Genomic DNA, 25,679 nt, shown 5'->3' on the forward strand with positions numbered 1-25,679 from the left:
TAAAATAACTGTTTTTTATTTTATTATTTTAAAATTTATTTTGGCGAAGCTAAAGCTAAGTTTTCAGCATCATACTCCAGTCTTCAGTGTAACATGATCCTTCAGAAATCATTCTAATATACTGATTTGCTGCTGAATTATTGAATTATTATTGAATTCTAAAGTATTAATAAAGTTATTATTAATATTGAAGACAGTTTGCACTGCTTAATCTTCAGAATTCTGGAAATTCAAAAGAGCAGCAATTATTTGAATTTTAATGTTAATATAACAATGTAAATTAGGGCTGCAACAACGAATCGATAAAATCGATAAAAATCGATTACTAAAAGCGTTGGCAACGAATTTCATAATCGATTCGTTGTGTCGCGCGACGCAGAGACATTTGGTTGTTATTATATATATTTAAAAAAAATTGAGCGCAGAGCGGAGTGGACACATTCGGTCTCTCTCCCGCACTGATGCCAGCAGAGTTCGGCACCTCATAAGCTGTGTTTCCATCCAAAAATGCGAATTTAACTTATGCGCAAAACTGGAACATTTGAGCATAAAGCACCGTTTCTACATTATATATATATATGCTGCCCCGATTTATATCAAACATGTTTGATATTTAAGCCTACTTTGGCTAGCGTACTTTCACAGCAGCCAATGCTCGATCGCAAAACAGCTGCTGTACGGGTCGTTGGATAGTGGAGATGGAGAAAACTACTTCTATAGTTTTTGTAACACTGTCTGTCTGTATAATGTGTCGAAAACATACCACAACCGTAAGGAGAAAGAGGAGCTCTGCTGAGGTGAAATCGTCTCAGTTTTGAATAGGGCTGTGACGGTGGCACGTTGTTTTTTTATATATAGCCTACTTCAGTCAGCTAACAAGCAGCCTAAAAACGCTAAAATAAATCAAAGAAATAATATATTTAATTAAGAAAGTAGCCTAAGAATATTATATAGGTTATTAAACAAACATTCCTTGTAAAAATGTCCGACAGCTCATCAATTTTTGGCCGACTGAATTTCCAGTCCGACTGTCTTTTTACAGCTGCTGATTTTAATAGCAAAGTGATTACATTTATTTTCGTTCCTTTAGTTTATAAAGTTAATTTAGAGATATATTTGGAACACTTTTTGTTTGTTAAATTCAAGTTTTTGTTTTTTAAAGTTATACCTAGCAAACAGCGGCAGACAGATCAAAAGCCTGCTTAATTCATCGCGATTTAAATTAAAATCCATTGATATAAAAAACTTAAAACATATCACAATATTAGTTTAATCATTCAATCAATATAAATCCAAAGTTTGTGCGGAGAGAAGCGCGCTTTGCAGCGCATGGAGACGCCAGTGCAATGTGGAATTTCTTTTTTGCTCATAAAGGTAAGAGTAATTTACCACCCGGGCCGGAACTGTAAAGGGTCTACCTTAGTTTGTGTGTACTAACAGTATCAACAAAATGTGCTCTTAAAGAAAACAAACAGAATACGCTTGATATCTTTGGTTTAAACAGGAGCGCTTCACAATAATTAACCGAAACCCAGGTAATTGCCTCACAAACACAATATCTATAGAAAGCTTTAAATTATCATTTTACTATAAAACGAAATAATTAAAATCGAAAACAAAACTCTTTCATTAGCTAATCCATAAAGATGCATTAGGCATTAATGAGCAGATGGCAGGATCGTCAATTTCATCTTTGCAACACTGAATCAGAAAATACGATTTTATTAATAAGTAATTCGAATATTTTCTTAATTTTTGCCTTGACACATTCATGGTAATTACTTTTGCTGGGGCTTTGAGGCCAGTTTTGCGTGCATTTGAATGCGGAAATCTTCCAGCTGGTCGCTGCTGATGGCAGGACACTAAACACCGCCATGGCAGAATGAATGTAGCAGAAAGTTAGTCAAGTTATCCCGTTCCAGCGTGCAAAGTCACATGACTTTTTTAATGCGCACTGAGGAATTTAATTTGAGAGGCTTCTTGATGGGAAATGCAGCATGTACACCACAGCAAGCCGCTGTCTTGACGGATAGTAATTTTAGTTTATTTAGTCTATATATTTGGCAGATGTAAAGCATACATGTGTATGTTTTTTGTGTTAGTCCATTTTTATTTTATTATTATTATTATTATAACAGTTCAAGGAGCAACATGTTCGTGCACTTTCTAAAGATTTTAGTTCTGTTTTTGAATAAAGGGTTGTAAATCCCTTGTTTTTTTTAATCCGATTCATCGATTAATCGAAAAAATAATCGACAGATTAATCGATTATTAAAATAATCGTTAGTTGCAGCCCTAATGTAAATGTCTTGACCTTGACTTAAGTGTATACATTTCTAATACTGTTGAACAGTATTTTTATATTTTATATTATCATATTTATATGTTAAATTATAAAATTCTAACTTTTTGTTGTTCTTAGTTTGGGTTCCACACTAGCGGTTTTTTAAAGCCTCTGGAGAAAACAAATAGGAAAACGGACAGAAACACCATTTGATTTCTTTACTACAAAATGCTATTCTTAACACTCGGTATGTTTTCTTAGCAGACGGTCCAGCCCTGGGAACCCAGGAGTTTTCCTTTACCCGAGGACCCGATAGTGGAGCCTGAGACGGACAGCAGTCAACTGAGCTTTCCTTCAGGCCTCGAAGCCGACGGCCAATGCAGGGCCGAGTCGGAGAGCGACGTTTCCTCGCCGTGACGTCGAACTCATTGACTAACGGGAACGACCCTCAAAACCACACCTCCTATGGCATTAATTGAGAAAAAACTCATACTAATCAAAACAAAACAAAAAAAAAATTCTGTCGGGACTTCTGTTGTTTGATATTCAAACATCAGCCAATTATTTTCACAGTTTTTAGTGAATATTACCGAACATAGAAAGCTAAACCTGTCTTCTAAACCTCTTTTCTCAGAAGAAAAAATGTAAACGAGATGTATGAAAGTTGTTTCCATAAATGTTTTCATAGTCAGCTAAATATATCATTGGGACTTAGTGTGGTATTCTAACCTGTCAGGTGAACACTATGTAGTGCACTGTGTAGCAGACTTAAGAGGGCTTGACCAAAGGGTGCCTCTCTGCTGACTTATATATGTATGCTTGTGTTGTGAAGTGACAAACCCAAACCTGACAAAAATACTTGTCTGCATTCTCGGTTGACGGTCATGTACCAAGCAGAGATCTTCTCCTCAGTTATAAAGCACTTCACAGAGTGTCAATATCTTGCTCTCTTCCTCGACCCTCACTTTTCTCTCTTTCTTTTTAATAATTTCCCACCAGCAAATGCTAATGTCCATGGTATCATGTATCAATGTTATCGGAGAAATTGCAAAACGAAGCCTTTAGTGCACATTAGTTTAGCTCTCCCACTTCGGCCCTTACGTGTTCCAGGCTCTTTCGACGTCATCTGTTGAGATTGTACATTGTATTCCTTCTTCAAGGAGCCAGATGTTTCACACAGACCTGCCCTTCTCAGGTTATGCAGTTGTATGGAAACTTGTGTTAACAAGGCGTCTGTTTTTCCTTCGCTTTGTCGGTGTGACCCCATATTAGTGTTCTTATTCCGCACTGTCACCCCTTTGAGAATCTACTTGCTATGCAACTCGACATTATTGTTGTGGCCCTGTCCTTTTTTCTTTTTCATACAATCACTGTCTTTTTTTTATTTCTTTGTGTCTTTCTCTTCATAGCTGTTTGAGACAGGTTTCATTGTAATTCAGACTGTTTCAGATGTTAAATCATTTGCAGAAAAAAAAAGAAAAAGAAAAACACCCTTTTGTAAATAGTACCATTAAAACAAATCAAACTCCATTCAGATTGTACGTCTCATCACTGTTAGTGTAACGCTGTCAACATGACACATTTACCATGAAACAACAAACCACATTAGTTCTGTAATGTGATGTTTCTGACACTGCTACAGACTGATGCCTTTTTACGCACTTGTGCTACTTCTGACAAAAGAGGAAATGGATTTTCAACAGTTGCTTTGACGCGCCTGGTGCAGACGTGAGAGAAATCGCATATTCGGCCATTAGGAAAATACCAGGATTTTGGAATTTGGTTTTGTCCATCAGGAGTTCATTAGATTCAATTCAATTGAAGTTTATTTGTATAGCGCTTTTCAGCTGCACAGAAAATTTAGGTTTTGTACAATATACAGGTATGTGCCAAAAAATTGGAATATCGAGGGAAAGTCCATTCATTTCAATAATTTGTTTCAAAAAGTGAAACTTGTATGTTATATTAGTTCACTACACACAAAGTGAAGTATTTCAAGCCATTATGTGTTTCAATTTTAATGATTATGGATTAAAGATTAAAAAAAAATCCAGTATTTCACAAAATTAGAATATCATGAAAGTTCAACACTGTAGGCTTCCTGTGTCCCAATCTAGTCAGCTAGTTAACGCAAAACACCTGCAAAGGTTTGCTCAGCAATTGTCTCAGTCTGGCTTAGTAGGCTTCAGAATCATGGGGAAGACTGCTGACTTGACGGTTGTGCAGAAGACCATCATTGACACCCTCCATAAGGAGGAAAAGTCTCAAAAGGCAATTGCAAAAGAAGCTGGATGCTCACAGAGCGCAGTATCGAAGTATATTAACAGAGTGTTAAGAGGAAGGGACAAATGTGGCCAGAAAAGGTGCACAAGTGACAGGGATGACCGTAGCCTTGAGAGGATTGTCAAGCAAGGGCGCTTCAGAAATCTGGGGGAGCTTCATAAGGAGTGGACTGAGGCTGCTGTCAGTGCATCAAGAACCACCAACATACAGACGTCTGCATGACATGAGCTACAGCTGGAGAATTCCATGCGTCAAACCACTCCTGAACCAAAAACAACGTCAGAAGCGTCTATGCTGGGCTAAGGAGAAAAAGTACTGGTCTGTTGCCCAGTGGTCCCAAGTCCTGTTTTCAGATGAAAGCTAAATTTGCATTTCATTTGGAAATCAAGGTCCCAAGGAGGAAGACCGGAGAGGCACAAAAGTCAAGCTGCTTAAAGTCCAGTGTGAAGTTTCCACAGTCAGTGATGGTTTGGATGTCATCTGCTGGTGTGGATCCATTGTCTTTTATCAAGTCCACAGTCAACGCAGCTGTCTAACAGGAAATTTTAGAGCACTTCATGCTTCCTGCTGCCGACAAGCTTTTTGGAGATGATGATTTTATTTTCCAGCAGGATTTGGCACCTGCCCACAAAGCCAAAACTACCAGTACCTGGTTTAATAGCCATGATCGGGCGGCAAACTCGCCTGACTTAAACCCCATTGAAAATCTATGGGGTATTGTCAAAAGGAAGATGAGGGAAATGCAGACGAGCTGAAGGCCAATATCAAAGCGACTTGGGCTCCATAACACCTCAACTGTCAAAGGCTGATCGCCACCTTGATGCTGGAAATAGTGCAAAAGGAGGCCCAACAAAGTACTGAGGACATAATACAGTACATTAACACTTTTCAGAAGGCCAACGTGTTTAAGATCCTATTTTTATTGGTCACATGAAATATTCTTATTTTGTGAAATACTGGATTTTTTTTTTTTGTCTAATCCATAATCATCAAAATTAAAATAAATAAAGGCTTAAAGGATTTCACTTTGTGTGTAGTGAACTAATATAACATACAAGTTTCACTATTTGAAACAAATTATTGAAATAAATGGACTTTCCCTCGATATTCTATTTTTTTGTATGTAGTAGCTTACTAGTGGTGACTATGTCAAGTTGATGTACATATGGCTGCATGGTAAAATCAGTAAATGATGTAATCTAACAGACCAACACTATTAACAGTAATGATTGTATGCAGTTGCAATCAAACTTATAGCACAATTTCGTAGTGCTGTAATTAATTCAATATTTATCAATTTAATAGAAGAGGTTACTCTCAAATAAGAGTATGGAGCCTTACCTAAATGATTGCAAATCTTTATACAGTATAGTAATACAGTCAACTATAACTATCTGGCTTATTCTTTAACGTGAAAGTAAGCATATGGGCAAGACTTCTGGCTCATTAGCCGCTGTATAGGGAAATAACGAGAAAAATAACAATGTGAGGTAAACAGTAAAACTGCTTGCACTACAAACCAGTGTGTTCATTAAGATAATAAATTAAAATAATATGGTAAGACACACCAATCTACAATATTAAGCAGCAAAACAAGCTGTTTTGTACAGGTAAAAATAAGACGCGGATGAGACCGGAAGTCAGAGCCCATACAATTTACAAATGGCCGCAGCTACTCTTAAAAAATAAGATGGATAAAAAATTGAATTGTTGTTCTATTTCTATGAGAACAGGGAAGTCTACATCACAGTTACAATGATAACGACACAGAGGAACAAAATCCTTGGAATCACTTTCAAAATGTTCATGAACGATAAATCCTTGACAGCCAATCAGAATCCATCTGACTTTAAAGCGTTCAAAACATTTAACGCGGCAGAGGACAAGACGGCAACGCGCTAATAAAATAAGCAAGGATATCTTGCGTTGGTGTGGACGCTAATATAATTATAATTATCTTTGTAGTTATCCTTATTGGTGTAAACGGCTTTACTAGGCTACTTACCTCCTGAAACACTGCAAACTCACTGCAAACTGTTCGAGACTTTCTGACTGGGACAAGCCAAGGTCATCGTGATGTTTTCCAACGGTAAGGTTTTTATTGTTGCTGTTGTTGTAGCCTAATATGTATGTTAAATAGTCTTTTAATTGCTATATCAATAACTCATTGACAAGCTTTTAAGATGTCAGCTTTTTTCTTTGTTTATTTGGGCCAAAAAATGGTGAATCTTAGGTGGAACAAAAATAAATCAATACATAAATTGAATACAATTTATTTAGATTTATGTTTACTTATTTTAAATATTTTATACTATAATAATGAGTTGGGGGAAAAACGCTTTTATCTATAAATGTGTACACTGAAAAGGAGAGATTTATATATATATATTTTGTATGCACATGTACTCCCTAGCTCCTTTTGGCCTACATTTTTGAATGTCAAATGATGAACACAGTGAGATCAAAAATGTGTTTTAAGAAAGTAAACTGGGTCAGTTTTGATTTCATGTTGACTATTAAGAAATCTTTTCATGTTACCTTCACCCTCAAGTTGTTGCAAAACTGTATGAGTTTCTTTATAGCTGAACACAAAAGAAGACATTTTGAAGAATGTTGGAAACCAAACCATAGCCATTGATTACTATTGTATTTTCCCTCATAATATTTAAGTAAATGACTTCCGTCAACTGTTTGATCAAAATATCTTTTTATATTAAGCAGAAGAAAGAAACTCCTACAGTTTTGGAACGTGAGGCTATATAAGCTATAAGGATTATATATATATAAACTCGCAGTTGAGAGTTATAAAGTCAGAATTGCAACATATAAACTGACAGTTCTGACTTTTTTCTCAGATTTGTGATATAAACTCGCAATTGCAACTTATTTACAAACACAATTCAGATTTTTTTTTTTTTTTTTACCAGAATTACGATATAAAAGTCAGAATTGCTAGATATAAATGCACAATTATGACTTTTTTCCCTCAGAATTCAGTGATATAAACTCACAATTGCATACAATTTAGACTTTTTTTTTCAGAATTGTGAGATATAAACTTGCAATTATATTATAATTATGTTATAAAGTTATAGTCCAATTTTGAGGGGAAAAATATCATTTTCTCAGAATTGCAAGTTTATATCTCAGAATTCTGAGTTAATATCTCACCATTTTATAAAGTCAGAATTGTGATATATAAACTAACAATTCTGACTTTTTTTTTTTTTTTTTTTACCAGAATTGCTATATAGAAGTCAGAATTGCGATATATAAACGCACAATTCTGACTTCTTTTCCTCAGAATTCAGTGATATAAACTCACAATTGCAAGAAATAAAACGCAATTCTGATTTTTTTACATGCAATTTTGACTTTGACTTGATATTATTTTCTCAGAATTGCAAGTTTATATCTCAAAAACCTGACTTAGTATCTCACAATTGCATTTTATAAAGTCAGAATTGTGACTTCATAAAATTAATATCTCACAATTGCATGCTATAAAGTCAGAATTGCGGGATATAAACATACAATTCTGTTTTTTTTTTTTTTAGCAGAATTGCGATATAAAAGTCAGAATTGCGAGATATAAACGCACAATTCTGACTTCTTTTTTCTCAGAATTCAGTGATATAAATTCACAATTACAAGAAATAAAACAATCCAGATTTATTTATATATCATAATTCTATTTTTTTCATGCAATTTTAACTTTTTTTCTCAGAATTGCGAGATATAAACTCACAATTCTGACTTTTTTTTTTTTTTTACCAGGATTGCGATATAAAAGTCAGAATTGCGAGATATAAATGCATAATTCTGACTTCTTTTTTTTCTCACAATTCAGTGATATAAACACAATTGCAAGAAATAAAATGCAATTTAGATTTTTTTTCTCTCGCAATTGTGAGTTTATATCTCGGAAATCTGACTTTTCTTCTTAGAATTGTGAGAAATAAACTCCATATATAAAAAGTCAAATTTTAAGGAGAAAAAAAGACTATGTTCTCAGAATTGCAAGTTTATATCTCAAAATTCTGACTTAATATTAATATCCTGACTTAAAAAGTCACAATTGTGAGACGTAAATTTGTGATGCTGAGAAACTGTAACTCATGATTGCGAATTTATATCACACAATTCTGAGAAAAAAAGTCAGATTTGTGAGTTTATATCTCGGAGTTGTGACTATAACTCGTAATGTAAATGATAACAAAATATACAGTGCCTTGCGAAATTATTCATACCCCTTCTTTTTTTCACATTTTGTTGTTGCTGCCTACTTTAAATTATTTTTTCCCCACATCAATCTACACTCCCTACTCCATAATGGCAAAGCAAAAAATAGGTTTTTAACATTTGTGCAAATTTATTAAAAATAAAAAACTGAAAGGTCCCGTTGCATAAGTATTCATACCCTTTTCTGGGACACTCGAAATTTAGCTCAGGAGCATTCATATTGCTTCTAGATGTTACTACACTTTGAGTGGAGTTAAACTGTGGCAAATTCATTTGAATGAGTCTGATTTAGAAAGGCACACACCTCTCAGAAAAGGTCTAACAGCTGAAAATGCATATCAGAGCAAAAACCAAGTCCTGAGGTCAAGATAACTGCCTGTAGAGCTCAGTGACAGACTTGCGTTAAGGCAATGATCTAGAGAAGAGTTCAGAAAAAAATCTGCTGCATTGAAGGTTCACAGAAGCATGTAGCCTCCATTATCCATAATGGAAGATGATTGGAACAACTAGGACTCTAGAAAATGTCTGCCAGCCCCCATCCAAGCTGACAGAGCTTGAGAGGTGAAAAGGTGAGGCAAAGACTGGCAGATAATTGCCAAATGCAGATGTGCAAAGCTTGTCACATCATACTCAAAAAGACTTGAGGCTGTAAAGGTGCTTCAACGATGTACTGAGTTAAGGGTATGAATACTTATGCAATGTACTTATTTCAGTGTTTTATTTTTAATACATTTGTAAAATTTGCAAATCTGGTTTTTGCTTTGTCATTATTATGGTGTATGGAGTGTAAATTGATGTGGGGAAAAACTAATTTACAGCAGTTTAGCATAATGCTGCAACAAAACAAAATGTGAAAAAAAATGAAGGGGTATGAATACTTTTGCAAGGCACTGTACATTTTTTGGTGAACTATCCCTTTTAAGTCAGTTCTTTCTTCCGAAGTATAAAAACAAAAGCGTCATGACATTTGCTTAATATCCTTTATTTCCAAATTCACATGTACATCAACAAGAATCATTGTAAACCAGTTATTAATAAAACGCACGAACAATATTGACAACCACAGTTCCCAAGCTAAAATTTACAACTGCAAAAATGGTGCATGGAGTCAATGACAACAAGATGGCAAAACTGCACCTGGAACCATGTCGCAGGTGTGCTCTAGAGTGAGACATTTAAACCAAAGGACCTTTCTTTCCCTCTTCCCGTCCGCTAAACACTCACCTCCCCCCTCAACACAACATCACAATCGTAACAAACAGCTTATCCAATATCCAAGCTTTTCTAGTCAGAAAACGTTCAGAAACTTGTTGCCAATTCATGTAAAAACTCAGCATGCAGATTAAAATGTCGCGGGCATGGTTTCTGAACTTTTCTGCTCATTTTTTTTTTTTTTTTTGAAGTCTCTTCGTCCTCATATAAACATACAGTCATAAACATACAATTAAACATACATTAAATATCTAATGGTAGTTACACGGCTCCATCTCCAACACAAAGAAACAGGGGGCGCCGTCTGAGTAGTGCTCTTTTTCCACTACTATCTACATAGATTCCTAATAAGCATATCAGCGAGTATGGGATATACGCAAGTAGGCGTGTAAGAGGCAACGCTGCTCACATGAAATGCATGCAAGGAGCAAAGATAGTGTGGAGTGGTTCCAAGCTCATTAAACATTCTGCGGTAGTGCAGGGGACAGAATTGAAGCCATATGATTGGCTGAGGTCATTACATCATCATTCAGTCAAATAGAATACCATTTACAGCTAGAAAGTGGAAGCGGATGATGTGGTCAGATCAAAGTTTAACAGCATGCTTGTGCTCCAGTGACGCTTTTCGTGAAGAATACAATACTCTTGATATTGTAAATGTAGTGGGCGAATTTATAATACAGTGTGTGCCTGAAGAACAACAGTTTGGCAATTCATCTCATGAATTATTTCTCCGCTAATACTGGAAGTGATAGCGAGAAACGAGAGAAACTGTTGGCAGTATTATGGAGAAAGTTTACAGGTGCACTAAATATATCTCACATGCAACCTGTCATTAATAAAACGATTTTTAAAACACTTTACGATAACATTAGTCAATGCATTTTAACTCAAACAAAGTTACAGCATTTTTTTATCTAGGTTAGTATATTTACTATTGTTCCTTGTTAGTAATTAAATGTTTAAAATGCATTAGTATATCTAGTTTATCGAGATTAATCAATGCTGTAAAAGAATTGTTCAGTATTTCAATGCATTAACTCGTGCTTACAAACTGTAAAGTGTTACCAAATACAATTTTTGTTTTATGCTTATGTTAAAAAAACATAAATGCAAGTTAAATGTTCTGTTAGTTGCCAGGAACACCAAAGAAAAACAGAGGCATTTTCAATGAAGCACTGATTTAAATCAATCATTTAAGACTGCCAGTAGGCACACAAAAAAAGTGTTTTCATATTATTAACATCCCATATTCATCCAGAGAATAATACTGCGAGAGACGTTTCCTTATGAAGCACTCTGAATCTCATTATCATTTCAGACATTGAGTGTAATCTCAGACCAACAGAACTAAAGAACGCTAAACAGCTTTCAGCTTTTGACACAAAGCTGTTACGCACCTGCTTTGCTTCACATAAGCCTTGCGAATCATTTCAAAGATGGACCGTGGGGTTTTACGTTTCTTTCTCGAAGTCAAGATACAACGCTCTAATTTTAATTTAAGCACTGCTAAGCGACTTACTCATAATCTCGATCTAAATTTGACCTGATTTAAAAATGAGAACAATCCTCTCTGAAAATGGGTTCTGTCCTAAATCCAGTAGTCACCAAAAAAAAAAAAAGAGGCATGTCTAAGGAAATATATAATGGTCAACAAAAGCCATACAAAAAAAACATACATGGATGTCATTTTTTGCTACTAAATATTAGTCAAGGGAGGGATGTTGGAGGAAATTTCCAATTGTTAAATTCCCACCTTGGACACGAGGCAAATTCATACATGATTCACAGTTCAAACAGCTTTGTTGGCCTATAACAAATCTTAAGTATTACAAAAAAAAAAGTTACTTGGCATTGTTTTCTGGGCCACAAAATGACTTTCAGAGAGAGGTTAGAATACCATCAGGTATGTGGAAGAGAATGGGAGGGGGTGTGGTTTTGCTGGCGGTATGGCCCAATCACAAGCCCTGCTTGGCCAGCGATGCAGACACCTGGTCAGCGAGGGTGGAAAGCTGCGGTGGGTCTGCCATGTTGATGCTGCCAGAAGAGGAGACAGTGCTCAGACCGTGTGGCGACTCCTCCAGAGACACGATTTCTGCGCCATGGTCGGTTCGCGCTTTGGCCTGCTCGCGGAACAGCAGTTTGTGCGACTCAATCTGGGAAAGGGAAATAGATATGAGCTAATGACTGCGTGTGAAACCTCTGAGATAAAAATGGAGAGCAGCCAGCATTGGTTTATGTTGGATCAGAGCAGACCTGAGATTCTTGGATGGAGATTAAAACTGAATTCTCGACTGAAAATCTAATGTAACGGTGCTTTTTCCATAAACCCCTTAAAAAGTATTTAAGTTTGTAATACTGAATGATCCTAGATGAGTACACTATTAGTCAAAGGTTTTTAAACAGTAAGGTTTTAAATGTTTTTTTTTTTTTTTTTTTTATAGAAGTATCATCTGCTCACCAAGCCTGCATCCAAAGTACAGAAAAACTGTCAAATTTTGACATATTTTTACTATTTGAAATAACTTATTTCTATTTGAATACATTTTAAAATGTAATTTATTTCTGCGATTTCAAAGCTGAATTTTTAGCATCATTACTCCATTCACATGATCCTTCAGAAATCTAATATTCTGATTTGCTGCTCGAAAAACATTAGTATTATTATTGTTGTTTTTTCAGGTTTCTTTGGTGAATAGAATGTTCAGAAGAACAGCATTTATCTGAAATAGAATTCTTTTGTAACATTATAAATGTATTTATCATCATTTTTGATCACTATAAAGCATCCTTGCTAAATAAAAGTATTCATTTCTATAATTTCCTTTCAGTGAACAGTTCCTTAAAGAACCATTTTGAAGAACATTTAAATAATCTAAAGAACCAAGAACCTTTTTCGACTTTTTCTGCATTTGAAAGGTTCCATGGATGTTTAAGATTTTTCACAGAATCATTGATGCCAATAAAGAACCTTTATTTTTAAGAGTGTAGTGTATAATGTTACAAAAGCTTGTATTTCAAATAAATGCTGGTCTTTAGATCTTTCTATTCATCAAAAAAATCCTGAAAAGAAATGTACTCAACTGTTTTAAATATTGATAAAAACAGCAAATCAGCATATTTGAATGATTTCTGAGGGATCACGTGAGACTGAAGAGTGGAGTAATGATACTGAAAATTTTGCTTTGATCACAAACATAAATTACATTTTAAAATATTACAAATAGAAAGCAGTTATTTTAAATAATAAAAATATCTCACAATGTTACCGCTTTTGCTGTATTTTGAATCAAATAAATGCAGGCTTGGTGAGCAGAAGAGTATTATTTAGAAAAACGTTTAAAATCTTACTGTTAAAAACTGGTAGTGTATATTTGGTTTAAGAGCCAGAGTAAGTGTTGAGTACACTCAAAATCGATGATCAATGGACAAATAATTCATTAAATTATCAAACAATAAAAAGGTGTAAGATGGTGTTAAAAGGGAAAAAGAAGCAGACAAAAAAATATTTTTGAATTTTTTTTAACAAGCTGACTATTTTTTTTATCAATTGCTCTTTTGTGTTGTTGATTTCCTGTCACTCTGTGCCAGAAGATGGCACCCAAGATGCATTTTACAAGATTACAATTCTAAGCAATATGCAATTTATCTATCTACACTAGAGTCAGATATATACATATTTTGTAATATTGCCAAATCTGGTAATATTACAAATAATGTTTACCAAATCATACCAGGAAACAACATGAAAATACACTACCATTCAAAAGTTTTTGAGCAGTAAGATTTTTAATGTTTTTTAAAGAAGTCTCTTCTGCTCACCAAGACTGCATTTATTAATTTAAAGTACAGCAAAAACAGTACATTGTTGAAATATTTTTGCTATTTAAAACATTTTCTATTTGAGTATATTTTAAAATGTAATTTATTCCTGTGATTTCAAAGCTGAACTTTTAGCATAATTTCCCCAGTCACATGATCCTTCAGAAATCGTTCTAATATTCTGATGCGCTCTTCAAAAAACATTTAGCATTATTATGTTTTTTTCTTTGATGAATAGAACGTTCAGATCAGCATTTATTTGAAATGGAAATCTTTTGTAACATTAGAAATGTCTTTATGATCACTTTTGATCAATATAAAGCATCCTTGCTAAATAAAAGTACACATTTCTTTAATTTATTTCCCTAATAAATAAATACTGACTGACTCCAAGCTTTTGAATGCTATGCACTCTAAAAAATAGGTGTTTTTGCAGTGAAGTCATAGAAGAACTATTTTTGGTTCCCTAAAGAACCTTTTAGTGAACAGTTCCCTAAAGAACCATTTTGAAGAACATTTCAATAATCTAAAGAACCTTTTTCAACTACAAAGAACCTTTTCTGCATTTGAAAGGTTCCATGGATGTTTAACCATTGATGCCAATAAAGAACCTTTATTTTTAAGAGTGTAGTGTATGATGTTACAAAAGCTTTGTATTTCAAATAAATGCTGGTCTTTGGATCTTTCTATTCATCAAAGAATCCTGCAGAAATGTACTCTCCTGTTTTATATTGATAATAATAATAAAAGTTTCTTGAACAGCAAATCAGCATATTAGAATGATTTCTGAAGGGTCATGTGACACTAAAGACTGGAGTAATGATGCTTGAAAATTCAGCTTTGATCACAGCAATAAATTACATTTTAAAATAAATTACTTTAAATAGTAAAAATATTTCAAAATTGTACAGTTTTTGCTGTACTTTGACCCAAATAAATGCAGGCTTGGTGAGCAGAAATTACAAATCTAACAGTTCCAAAACTTTTGACTGGTAGTGTATGTGATGTGATTAATCCGCTGGGGAAAGAAGGATCCTATCTATTAGTTAAAACAGTAGTTCTACCCTGTTGTGTCTCAAAATATATGACAGTAATGAGCTAGATAGTTTGATGTGGATCTCTCCCCCTCTTTGAATACTTACTGGAGTCCTCAATCTTTATCTGGGGGTTGCTGAGGAGGATGGGCTCTGGGGACATACTGGCAGATGAGAGGGTGGGGGTATCAGAGGGGTCTGGGGTGAGGAAGCCCTCATCTGCCCCTCTCCCCTTCTCTCTCTAGAAACGCACCCCAGGGTGGCCAATGGGTGGTGAAATGAACACCATGGTCAACCAAAACAGAAAGAAACACAAAATGATATGGGTTCAACAGAAAGGAAAATGATGGCAACACAAAACTTAACTTAAAATAATAAATAATTATTCAAATTAAAATGAAGTATGTAATGCTTGTATCTTTTTTTAACCCCATTTTAATATGCAGAGACATTTCTGAAGTCAGAGTCATTCTGTAGCTCACGGAATCCAAACAAAGCACAATGAGATGAGATTTTAAAGAGTTGAAATTAGTTCAAGGGATTTGTTGAAAACCTGATCTTTCAAAGCACCAAATGATTCAAACCTAGAGAGCACCTGAGACAGATTTACAGACATCTGGTTGTAAAATGATAAGGATTTATGAATGCTCTTATTTAATTTCAGGGCGGAGAGTGAATAATTGGAGTATCAGTGGAGGACGTGTGGTCTTACCCTCCTGCTGCCGCCTCCAGGTACGTGTTTAATGTTGTCCATAGATCCGACCTTTGACTGAGCCTTGAATTCAAGCTTCTCAGATCTGATCTCAATGTTTCCTCCACCTTGGAAAAGCAGGTGAAATTCCTCATGATTTAACCAAATTACATGCATTGTTTATTTACATGCATTCAAAACTCGAAGTAAATCAAGTCCAAGGATTAAGCTGTGGTTGTCTTAGGTATCCAAAATTGTGCAGGATTACCTGGTTTGTGGCGAATGTTGTCTTTCGAGCCACACTTCGCCTGCACATTGGTCAGGTCAATCTTTTTGTGGAGGATTTGGACCTTTTCAGAACAAAAAAAAAAAGCAAAAAAAAGTTTATTATGTTTCCAGGTAAATCTGTTTAAAACTTTCTAAACACACTTTCACAGACTTACACAAGGAAGATAAAAAACTATTAGTTTAGTTTAGGGACCAATTCTCAGTATTAACTAGTTATTTATAAACATGCATGTTACTAGCATATTGGCTGTTTATTTTTACTGATAAAGCACAAAGATAAAGCACATATTAGATCCCTTAATCCACCCTATACCTAAACTTAACACCTTACTATTAAGGCGACATTGCAGGCGAATAGGGTAAAAAAAATAACTAATAGTTATCACTTTACATTACATTGATAATTGCAAACTTTTGTCAAATGTTTTAATATGCAAATGAGGCATATTTAATGAAATGCATGCTAATTTGCATACATTTCTAGTACAAAAATCTAAATGGATGAAATAAGTTTTAAAATTATTGTTTAATTTTTGTTGACATATTAGAGTCAAAAGTTTTTATAGAAGGAATTTTGAGTATCTAATTTTATCATTCCATAATTCAGAAAATGATATATTTTTTTTTACAGTTTTTTTGGGGGGAAATAAAATGTCTAAAATCAAGAAAATTATATACAGTGCCTTGCACTTATTCATACCCTTTCATTTTTTTTCACAGTTTGTTATGTTGCCTTATGTTAAAGTACTTTAAATTACTTTTTTCCCACATCAATCTACACTCCCTACTCATAATGGCAAAGCAAAAAATAGGTTTTTAACATTTGTGCAAATTTATTAAAAATAAAAAACTGAAAAGATCCCGTTGCATAAGTATTCATACCCTTTTCTGGGACACTCGAAATTTAGCTCAGGAGCATTCATATTGCTTCTAGATGTTACTACACTTCGAGTGGAGTTAAACTGTGGCAAATTCATTTGAATGAGTCTGATTTAGAAAGGCACACACCTCTCAGAAAAGGTCTAACAGCTGAAAATGCATATCAGAGCAAAAGTCCTGAGGTCAAGATAACTGCCTGTAGAGCTCAGTGACAGACTTGTGTTAAGGCAATGATCTAGAGAAGAGTTCAGAAAAAAATCTGCTGCATTGAAGGTTCACAGAAGCATGTAGCCTCCATTATCCATAATGGAAGACGAGTGGAACAACTAGGACTCTAGAAAATGTCTGCCAGCCCCCATCCAAGCTGACAGAGCTTGAGAGGTGAAAAGGTGAGGCAAAGAATGGCAGATAATTGCCAAATGCAGATGTGCAAAGCTTGTCACACCATACCCAAAAAGGCTTGAGGCTGTAAAGGTGCTTCAACTATGTACTGAGTTAAGGGTATGAATACTTATGCAATGTACTTATTTCAGTGTTTTATTTTTAATAAATTTGTAAAATTTGCAAATCTGGGTTTTGCTTTGTCATTATTATGGTGTATGGAGTGTAAACTGATGTGGGGAAAAACTAATTTGAAGCAGTTTAACATAATGATGCAACAAAACAAAATGTGAAAAAAATGAATACTTTTGCAAGGCACTGTATGAACAGATCCCTCTGTAAAAACCTTCAGGATATAGACAGGAATAAAAATGTAACGTTTGGTGTTTGTAAGTGCTGCTGAAGTGGAGATTTATGGCTCAGCGTTGAAGAAAAAAATTATTTTGAAAAAATGACCTTTAAAAATATGTATTGTAATTAAAATCTATTGACACAAATAGATAAAGTGCTATAAAATAAACAACAGTGTCTTTTGGATGTTTTCTTTCCACTAATCTGAAAAAACACTTTATGAAAAACCAAAAAGCCTGAAATCTCAAACTTGACAGGTGCATGAAAAAACTCTGTTTTTGCCTGCAGTGTCTTCCCTTAATAAGCAGCCAATTAGGAGTTTGTTGAGGCAACAACTAGTTAATAGTTAATAGTGAGAATTGGTCCCTAAATTAAAGTGTGACCAAATGGCATACAGTTGCAAAAGTGCAACTGGTCAGTAAACTCAGTTGCTTGAACGCAAAACACCCTCTTGGTGGTTTAGTCGTCTCTGAGAATATCATTTTTAAAACCAATTTGTATTTATAGCGATTTAATCTAACCTCAAAGGATCATAAACCATAACCCTTTAATTATTTTCAGTGGTTTTCGGTCTACTAAGCAAGTTTGTTCTTCAGTGTAGACTATAGATTGAGGATACAACATGAGAACGGTACAATTGTGTACCATCCCTGCTTCCAAAAATAGAAGCAATGACCTCATAGCCACAGCTGCTGGGTTTTTTTCTGTACAAAAAGGCCTCAGTGTCTTTAGGGTGAGGTCAGCTCTCAGCTCTAGCCAATTGCTCACCACAAAAGAACACTCGGCTGACCAGAGAGGTACAACAAGACCCCTCTGTGCTAAAGAGCTGATGTCCTTCAACAGCAGAGGAGAGCGACTCATCTTGAGTGCATAAGGATCTCTATGGATCACTCGCTGGTACTTTTAATGAGTGTACTGACTGGCCTTAATGACAGGCCGGTTGGTATTAAGAGTTTGGATTTTAGCGGTGGTCTGGTCATCTGCTTTTGTAAGAAGACTTTCCTAAAAATCAAAGTCAAAATTGGTCTTATAATTATATGGTAAATTGAAGTATGGGAGGTTTCTGTTTTGAGCAAAAATGTAATTGCTCCTACCCTGGACCACAAAATAAAATAATTTTACATTAATTATATTAAGTAAAGATTATGTTCCATGAAGATATTTTGTAAAATTCCTACCATAAATATATCAAAACTTAATTTTTGATTAGTAATATGCCTTGTTAAGAACTTCATTTCGACAACTTTAAAGGCGACTTTCTCAGTATATTTTGCACCATCAGATTCCAGATTTTCAAATAGTTGTATCTCGGCCAAATATTATACCTCAAGTTTCTTTATTAGATTTTATGCATGGAATATCAACTCAACAAATTACAACATTCATTTTATGATTTATCCTTTCATGTTATTACTATTTATCTCGGCCAAATATTGTCCTGGAAAATAATGGAAAGCTTATTTAATCAGCTTTCAGATGATGTATAAATCTCAATAAAAAAATAAATCTCATCTCAAAAAATGTACCCTTATGACGGGTTTTGTGGTCCAGGGTCACATAAAGATTCACAATGAATTATTAATATTTTTTCCCAAATTCAATTATGTTTTTTTGTTTTAATGTTTTTGGATTCTGTTTTTTACATTAAAATTTTTTCCAGACTCTTTATTGGCTACATTAAAAACATTAATCAGAAAGCGAATTGATTTAAATCGTGAAGCTTAATTAAAACATAATTTACCAGCCATTTGTTAAAAGTTTTAACAAAATTTTAATTTTGAAGGCCCTATGGAATACGTTTTATTTTGTCTCAAATTCACTTTTATTTTTTACCAAATTCTGTTTTCCATTCATTTTCTAGATTCCATTTGAATAATTTCATTAAAGTTTAATAATCAAAAGCATTCATTGATTTAATAAAAAAAATAATTATTTTATTTCTTTCTTTTTCAGAAATACTGTGTTGTTTATTTACATTTTACATTACATCTGGTAAATAAATTCTGGTAAATAATTTTTCTGGTAATTCAAAACTCAAATAGCAAATTCCATGACATTCCTTGTTATACAGTAAATTCCATTTTTATGCCTGGATTCCGTGATTCCGTCCACTTTTTCCACATATTTTATTTATTTTTACAATAATCATGTTAATGCTTTATTTGATGTGTCCTTGTTACATTACAGGTTTACATATTTGGTATAGTAATAACAGTAAGTAATGTATAATTACAAGCAACTAATATGAAACCTAATGAAACCATTTTGTTTTGTTTTTTTTTTATTAGGAGTGCAAAACATACAACATGGTGAACACAAAACACAAAAACAGCAAAAAACAAAAACAGCAATGCTAATAACATCAATGCAAAAAATTAGTAGTAGTTTTTAAGTATTAGCATGTATATTTATTATTATTATTATTAATAATTATTAATAATTTTCCATATTGCGGAAATCATAGGGTGAAAGAAAATATGAAAAGCTAACAAAAATGCAAATTAAGGCTAAAAAGTTTACTAAACCACCACAAAAACACAAACTTTATCAAATGTAGAGGGTGAGTGATCATATAATCCTAGCTAAGAAACCAGAAACCAGAATCAGTATTTACCTGGCATTAATATATAACAGAAATACACAGTATATTGACACTATACCCATTTGATTGTGAAATTTAAGTTGTCTTTTTACATTTAGATTAAGTGAGCAATAGATTATAACATTTAGATAGTTAGTTTTTAAAATACTAATACATTTAATCTTTAAACATCTTTAATTTTCCATTTTGTATATATTGCATTATGATGTTACGATGCCAAAATGGCACTGATTTTATATTTTTGCTTCATTAAGACAAATGTGATTTATTGGTTATTGGCCATAACTGGCTTATTAGTATCAGTGCATCCCTACCATTGAAGTCTCTTTAGTATGATTTCTGGTTTAACATCAACAAACGGGTCCCTGTTTACTCACTTTTCCACCTCCGGGTACATGTTTGATATTATCTTTGGAACCACATCTAGCCTGCACGCTAGTTAAGTCCAACTTCTGATCAAGAATTTGAACCTGTAAGAGTGAATAGTTTGGAGAAGAGAAGGAGTTATCTGTATTTTTTTTTAACTCAGGACCAGAGAGGAACCCAGAGAGCCACCAGATGAAAGTCATCATTAGGAAAGACTTTTTAGACCATGAAAGTAACCTAGAGAGGGTAGATGGAACGGGTGTCCAAATTGCTAATCCCAAGGTTTCCACAAATGGTCATAACTTCAGGAAGAACCAAGACTGTAGGTGTTGAGTTCAACCTATAGTTACTCACATTGCCACCTCCTGGAACGTATTTGATATTGTCTTTGGAGCCACATTTTGACTGGACATTACTAAAGTCCACCTTCTGATTCAGTATTTTTACCTGGAAAATCAAGTTGGGAAGAGCAGGAGTTATCTTTCCAATTAACTGCCACTGAGAAAGAGTCATTAGTATGTGAATGTCTCCCACTCACTCTTGACTTTCAGTGTAGAACAACTGACTCAACAATTGTAAAAACCCTCTTTTACAGTTCATTATCAATACAAGAAGTTAGTGACACTAAGAGCTTTAACTTTTTTACAAGGTTTCCACAAATGGTCATAACTCCAGGAAGAACCAAGACAGAGGGTGTTGAGTTCATCCTATAGTTACTCACATTGCCACCTCCCGGCACATGTTTCATATTGTCTTTGGAGCCACACTTTGACTGGACAGAACTGAAGTCCACCTTCTGATCAAGAATTTTGACCTGAAAAAGTGCAGAGGTCAAGGAAAAGAAGAATTACCTTTTGGGGTGAAACCAAAACAGAAACCTACTGACAGAACCTCAAAAGTACTGTTTACTTAACATCTGATGTTACACAGTATTTGAACTTCATGAGGAACATCTGAGGAACATCTCAAGTCAGTAAGGGATGCTGGGAGTTTGATTAGTCTTGACTTCCATCTATCAGTAGTAAGGAATGAAAGAGTAATGGTAAATTTAGGAGTGAACCGGGTCTGGATGATTTTTTTTACCCCGACGTAACTTACATTGCCACCTCCGGGTGTATGTTTGATATTGTCTTTGGAGCCACACCTAGAAGGGACATTACTAAAGTCCAACATCTGATCAAAAACTTGCACCTGTTTAAAGCAAACGTTCTGAAGTTTTCATGAAGAAAAAATGGCAAAATGGTAAACGTTCCCTGATGCTCATGAAGCATAAAGACATATTCATAAGTGCTTTCCCAAAACAGATAGTTACCATTCTTGGGGAAGTGTAACCATTACAATACCTAGAGAGAGTATATTAGTCAATTCTCACCGTGCAGCTAATATTTGACAAACAGTGACAGTTTACTGATAATGCTGAGACAGCCAATGACAAATATAGTTTGGTGGTAATAAAGGAACATATTGTATGTGTTGGATTCATTCCAGAGTTACTCACATTTCCACCTCCTGGTACATGCTTGAGATTGGCTTTGGAGCCACACTTAGACTGAACACTACTGAAATCCACCTTCTGATCAAGAATTTGTACCTGTGAAAGGAAAACATTGGGAGAGTGAACTAATTTTAGATTAAATTACTTGTACAGCCAATCTGATTATACTTAAGGGGAGACACTGCAGGCAAAACATTTTTTTCATACACCTGTCAAGTTTAAGATTTTGGCCTTTTTGGTTTTCCATAAAGTGTTTTTTCACACTAGTGAAAAGAAAACATCCAAAAAACACTGTTAAGTGTTTCTTTTATACTATAGCACACTTTATCTATTTTTTTCAATATTTTTTTTCTCCTACATGGAGCCATAAATCTCCACTTCAATAGCACTTACACACACCAAACTTTGCAGTTTTATTCCAGTCTATATCCTGAAGGTTTTTACTGAGGGATTTGTTCATATGTAATTAGCTTGATTTTATACAACATTTTATTCCCCAAAAAAGTGTAAAAAATATATTGTTTTCTGTCTGTTCTAAGTTTATTGAGAATTATGGAGTGACAAAATGAGATACCCAAAATTCACTCTGTAAAAAAACATTTGACTCTAATATGTAAAAAAAAATTAAACAAGAATTTTAAAACTGACTTGCAAATTAACACATATTTCATTAAATAATGCCTCATTTTCATATTTAGACCTAACATTTTAGAAAACTTGTAATACACTTTTTTTTTTTTACAATAATCAATGTAATCAATCAACTAGATAAGTAAGGTGATAACTATTAGTTATTTTTTTTTACCCCATTCACCTGCAGTGTCTCGCCTTAAATCTTAAGAAGCTACCTGTTTGTTTAGGGCTTTTAAAAAAAAAACAATATTATATACTTTGAACTGCAAAACCCTAACTGCTAGGGATGTAACGGTATTATCAATATTGTGGTATCGCTATAGCAAAACTGTCTTAAAGGTTGTATCAGCGATTTCTAGCCTGAAACATAAAGTGTCAAATTCAGCTGACCTTTCTTCACGATCCGCTCGCTGCCTGCCCCATAAATTGTCTGTGAAAAAAACGTGTCTCTCTGGTCAGCCTAGGGTCCGAGATATGCCAAAAAAACAATCGGCACTACCAACCTTTCCACAGATAAACAAACAGTGTTCCAACCAATCAGCGTCAGGGGTTTGGTGTTGTGGACTTTCACTCCGCCTCCCTCACATCCCAGCACCAGTAGGAAAGTCCACAACACCAAACCCCTGACGCTGATTGGTTGGAACACTGTTTGTTTATCTGTGGAAAGGTTGTTTTTTTGGCATATCTCGGACCCTAGGCTGACCAGAGAGACGCGTTTTTTTCACAGACAATTTATGGGGCAGGCAGCGAGCGGATCGTGAAGAAAGGTCAGCTGAAATTGACACTTTATGTTTTAGGCTAGAAATCGCTGATACAACCTTTAATATTATCGTGGTCACATGACGATATGAAACTATAGGTCTTCCGGGCAAAAAGTGTAGTTTTTTAAAATATATAAAACTTCTAACTTAAAAGGTCTTTAAAGTTGTGTTTTGGGCCATTATGCTTTGGCACATTATCTGTCAGATGAAACAAAAACGAAAGCACAGTATGGCTTAATCCCTTTATCAAGTCTGTTTTTGGCTTCTTTCAGATGATCAGCTCGTGATCCAGTGTTTTCCGTGCCTCAGAACAGCTCAGTTGCACTGTAATGCAGTCAATGCAGTGCACTCATTTATTGGCTGTATTTAGTTTATGGCGTGTTTGGGAATGCAACGACCACCAGTTATGCTTTATTTTTGTGGCAGATGATTACAGCATGTCACTAGATTTGCAGTTAGATGTGTTTTTGTAAACCTGTTTTCACTGAAGCCTGAGTTTTCCGTCAAAATAAAAGCTAAAAAGTACAGTATAAATTGCAGACAGCTAGTAGTTTAAATGGGTAATGTTACAACGAGTCCAAAAATAATATACCTATGAAATAACTATTTTCATTAGTTTTTTTTTTTTTTTTTTTACAATATGTGACCCTGGACCACAAAACCAGTCATAAGGTAAAATTTTACAAAACTGAGATTTATACATCATATGAAAGCTCAATAAATAAGCTTTCTATTGATGCATAGTTTGTTAGGATAGGACAATATTTGACCGAGATACATCTATTTGAAAATCAGGAATCTGAGGGTGCAAAAATATCAAAATACTGAGAAAATCACCTTTAAAGTTGTCCAAATTAGGTTCTTAACAATGCATTTTACAAATCAAAAATTACATTTTGATATATTTACAGTAGGAATTTTACAAAAAATCTTCATGGAACATGATCTTTACTTAATTTCCTAATGATTTTTGGCATAAAAGAAAAATCAAAAATTTTGACCCATGCAATGTATTTTTGGCTATTGCTACAAATATACCCCAGCGACTTAAGACTGGTTTTGTGGTCCAGGGTCACATATATGGTTATTACTGCCATAGGAATAACAATAATATAAAATTGTTGTTAGTATTATTTTTATATTCTAATTTGTTTGGCTTCCTAAAACACTAGTGTGAATGTAATTTAGACTGAGACAGTATATCACAAATAAAAAGAGAGTTGAGTCCCCTTAGAAGTTCAGTCAATTCACTTTTTTCTGACTTAAGTTTTCGTAGTTAAGAACATGGGTTGGAGCTCTTAATTTTGAATTCTCAAAGTGAATGAAATAGAATAATTTACTTTAAAATGTACATTTTAATTTTTCCCAAGTCTTTATTTGTCTTTTTTTTTTTAAGTATCGCAATAAATATTGTATTGTGAATTTCAAGTTCATTTGGCGATATAATTGTATTGTGAGAATTTAGCATCATCCCTACTAACTGCAAACAGAGCATTAAAGTGAGCTCAAGATGAAATACCCGGCCGCCTCCAGGCTGGTGCTTTAAGTTGTCAGTGGAGCCGATTTTGGCTCGTACGTTCTTCAGATCAGGGAGGGGGGCAGCGGCCGACAGTGATGTGGGTGAACGGTTCTTCGGAGATTTAGGGGTCGAGCGAATCACTGCGACCTTCTTGATTTCATTTCCTGTGCTTGGAGGCTTGCCACCCGCAGCCTTGCTGGCAGGGGATTTGGGAGTGCCGGGGCTGCTGTGCCCGCTGGTCTCGGGGGTCTTAGGAGAGTCTGGGAAACAGTAAAGGATTATTAAGATGGCAATCAAATGTTCTCTTTTTTTTCAAAAATATATACAAGATTTGTTTCTAAAAACTCCTTTGTGAAAAAAAACTTACCTTTTCCATTTTTGGCAACCGCAGTCATGGCAGGAATCTTTGTACCGGCAGCATGAGGTCTACTGCTACTAGGAGCCTAGAGATATACGGGAATACACAGAGAAAACAAAATAGAAATACATTAATAATTATATTCAAGTGCTAATGTCTATTCACCTTATTTTTCCGGTAAGAGTGGGTGCAGCCAATTGTCAATTTTATGGGTCTGGCTTCCAGTCTCATCCGCATCCAGCTATTTTAAGCTGTACAAAACAGCTTGTTTTGTTACTTTTTGTTATTTTACTGCATGTTGTTATTCATCTCATTATTTCGATATAGCGGCTAATAAACCGGAAGTCTCACCCATAGGCTTACTTCCACACTGAAGAATAAGGTACATACAAGTGTCTCTTTTATGTCCCAAGGGCTGGTTTTAAAATAAAGCTTTAATTAAAAAAAATACTAATAAAATAAAACTTTACTTTTATTC

The 25,679-nt window shown here is 34.5% G+C and overlaps 2 protein-coding genes across 14 annotated transcripts in view; one reads left to right on the forward strand and one right to left on the reverse strand.

The window, feature by feature from the left end:
- LOC141297957 (KAT8 regulatory NSL complex subunit 1-like) overlaps window positions 1–3,814 on the forward strand; it is a 36,728-nt gene extending 32,914 nt beyond the window's left edge. For 2 of the 3 annotated variants that reach the window (XM_073828440.1, XM_073828442.1), the window contains exon 14: window positions 2,546–3,814. In XM_073828440.1, coding sequence (XP_073684541.1) covers window positions 2,546–2,701 — 156 coding nt within the window. In that variant the 3' untranslated portion in view covers window positions 2,702–3,814. The remainder of the gene's footprint in view (window positions 1–2,545) is intronic. The other variant, XM_073828441.1, reaches the window with a different exon arrangement.
- An 8,165-nt stretch (window positions 3,815–11,979) lies between these two features.
- Window positions 11,980–25,679, reverse strand: part of mapta (microtubule-associated protein tau a) — a 56,495-nt gene continuing 42,795 nt past the window's right edge. For 5 of the 11 annotated variants that reach the window (XM_073828502.1, XM_073828499.1, XM_073828497.1 and 2 more), the window contains 9 exons: window positions 25,211–25,286; window positions 24,844–25,103; window positions 21,934–22,026; window positions 21,534–21,626; window positions 21,157–21,249; window positions 20,447–20,539; window positions 15,837–15,918; window positions 15,590–15,696; window positions 11,980–12,177 (listed from right to left, as the gene is read on the reverse strand). In XM_073828502.1, the coding sequence (XP_073684603.1) occupies window positions 11,980–12,177; window positions 15,590–15,696; window positions 15,837–15,918; window positions 20,447–20,539; window positions 21,157–21,249; window positions 21,534–21,626; window positions 21,934–22,026; window positions 24,844–25,103; window positions 25,211–25,286 (1,095 nt within the window). Of the gene's footprint in view, window positions 12,178–14,985; window positions 15,119–15,589; window positions 15,697–15,836; window positions 15,919–20,446; window positions 20,540–21,156; window positions 21,250–21,533; window positions 21,627–21,933; window positions 22,027–24,843; window positions 25,104–25,210; window positions 25,287–25,679 lie in introns of all 11 variants that reach the window. The other 6 variants (XM_073828498.1, XM_073828500.1, XM_073828501.1 and 3 more) reach the window with 6 other exon arrangements.

Source organism: Garra rufa, chromosome 22, assembly GCF_049309525.1.
Source record: "Garra rufa chromosome 22, GarRuf1.0, whole genome shotgun sequence".
Taxonomy (NCBI): domain Eukaryota; kingdom Metazoa; phylum Chordata; class Actinopteri; order Cypriniformes; family Cyprinidae; genus Garra; species Garra rufa.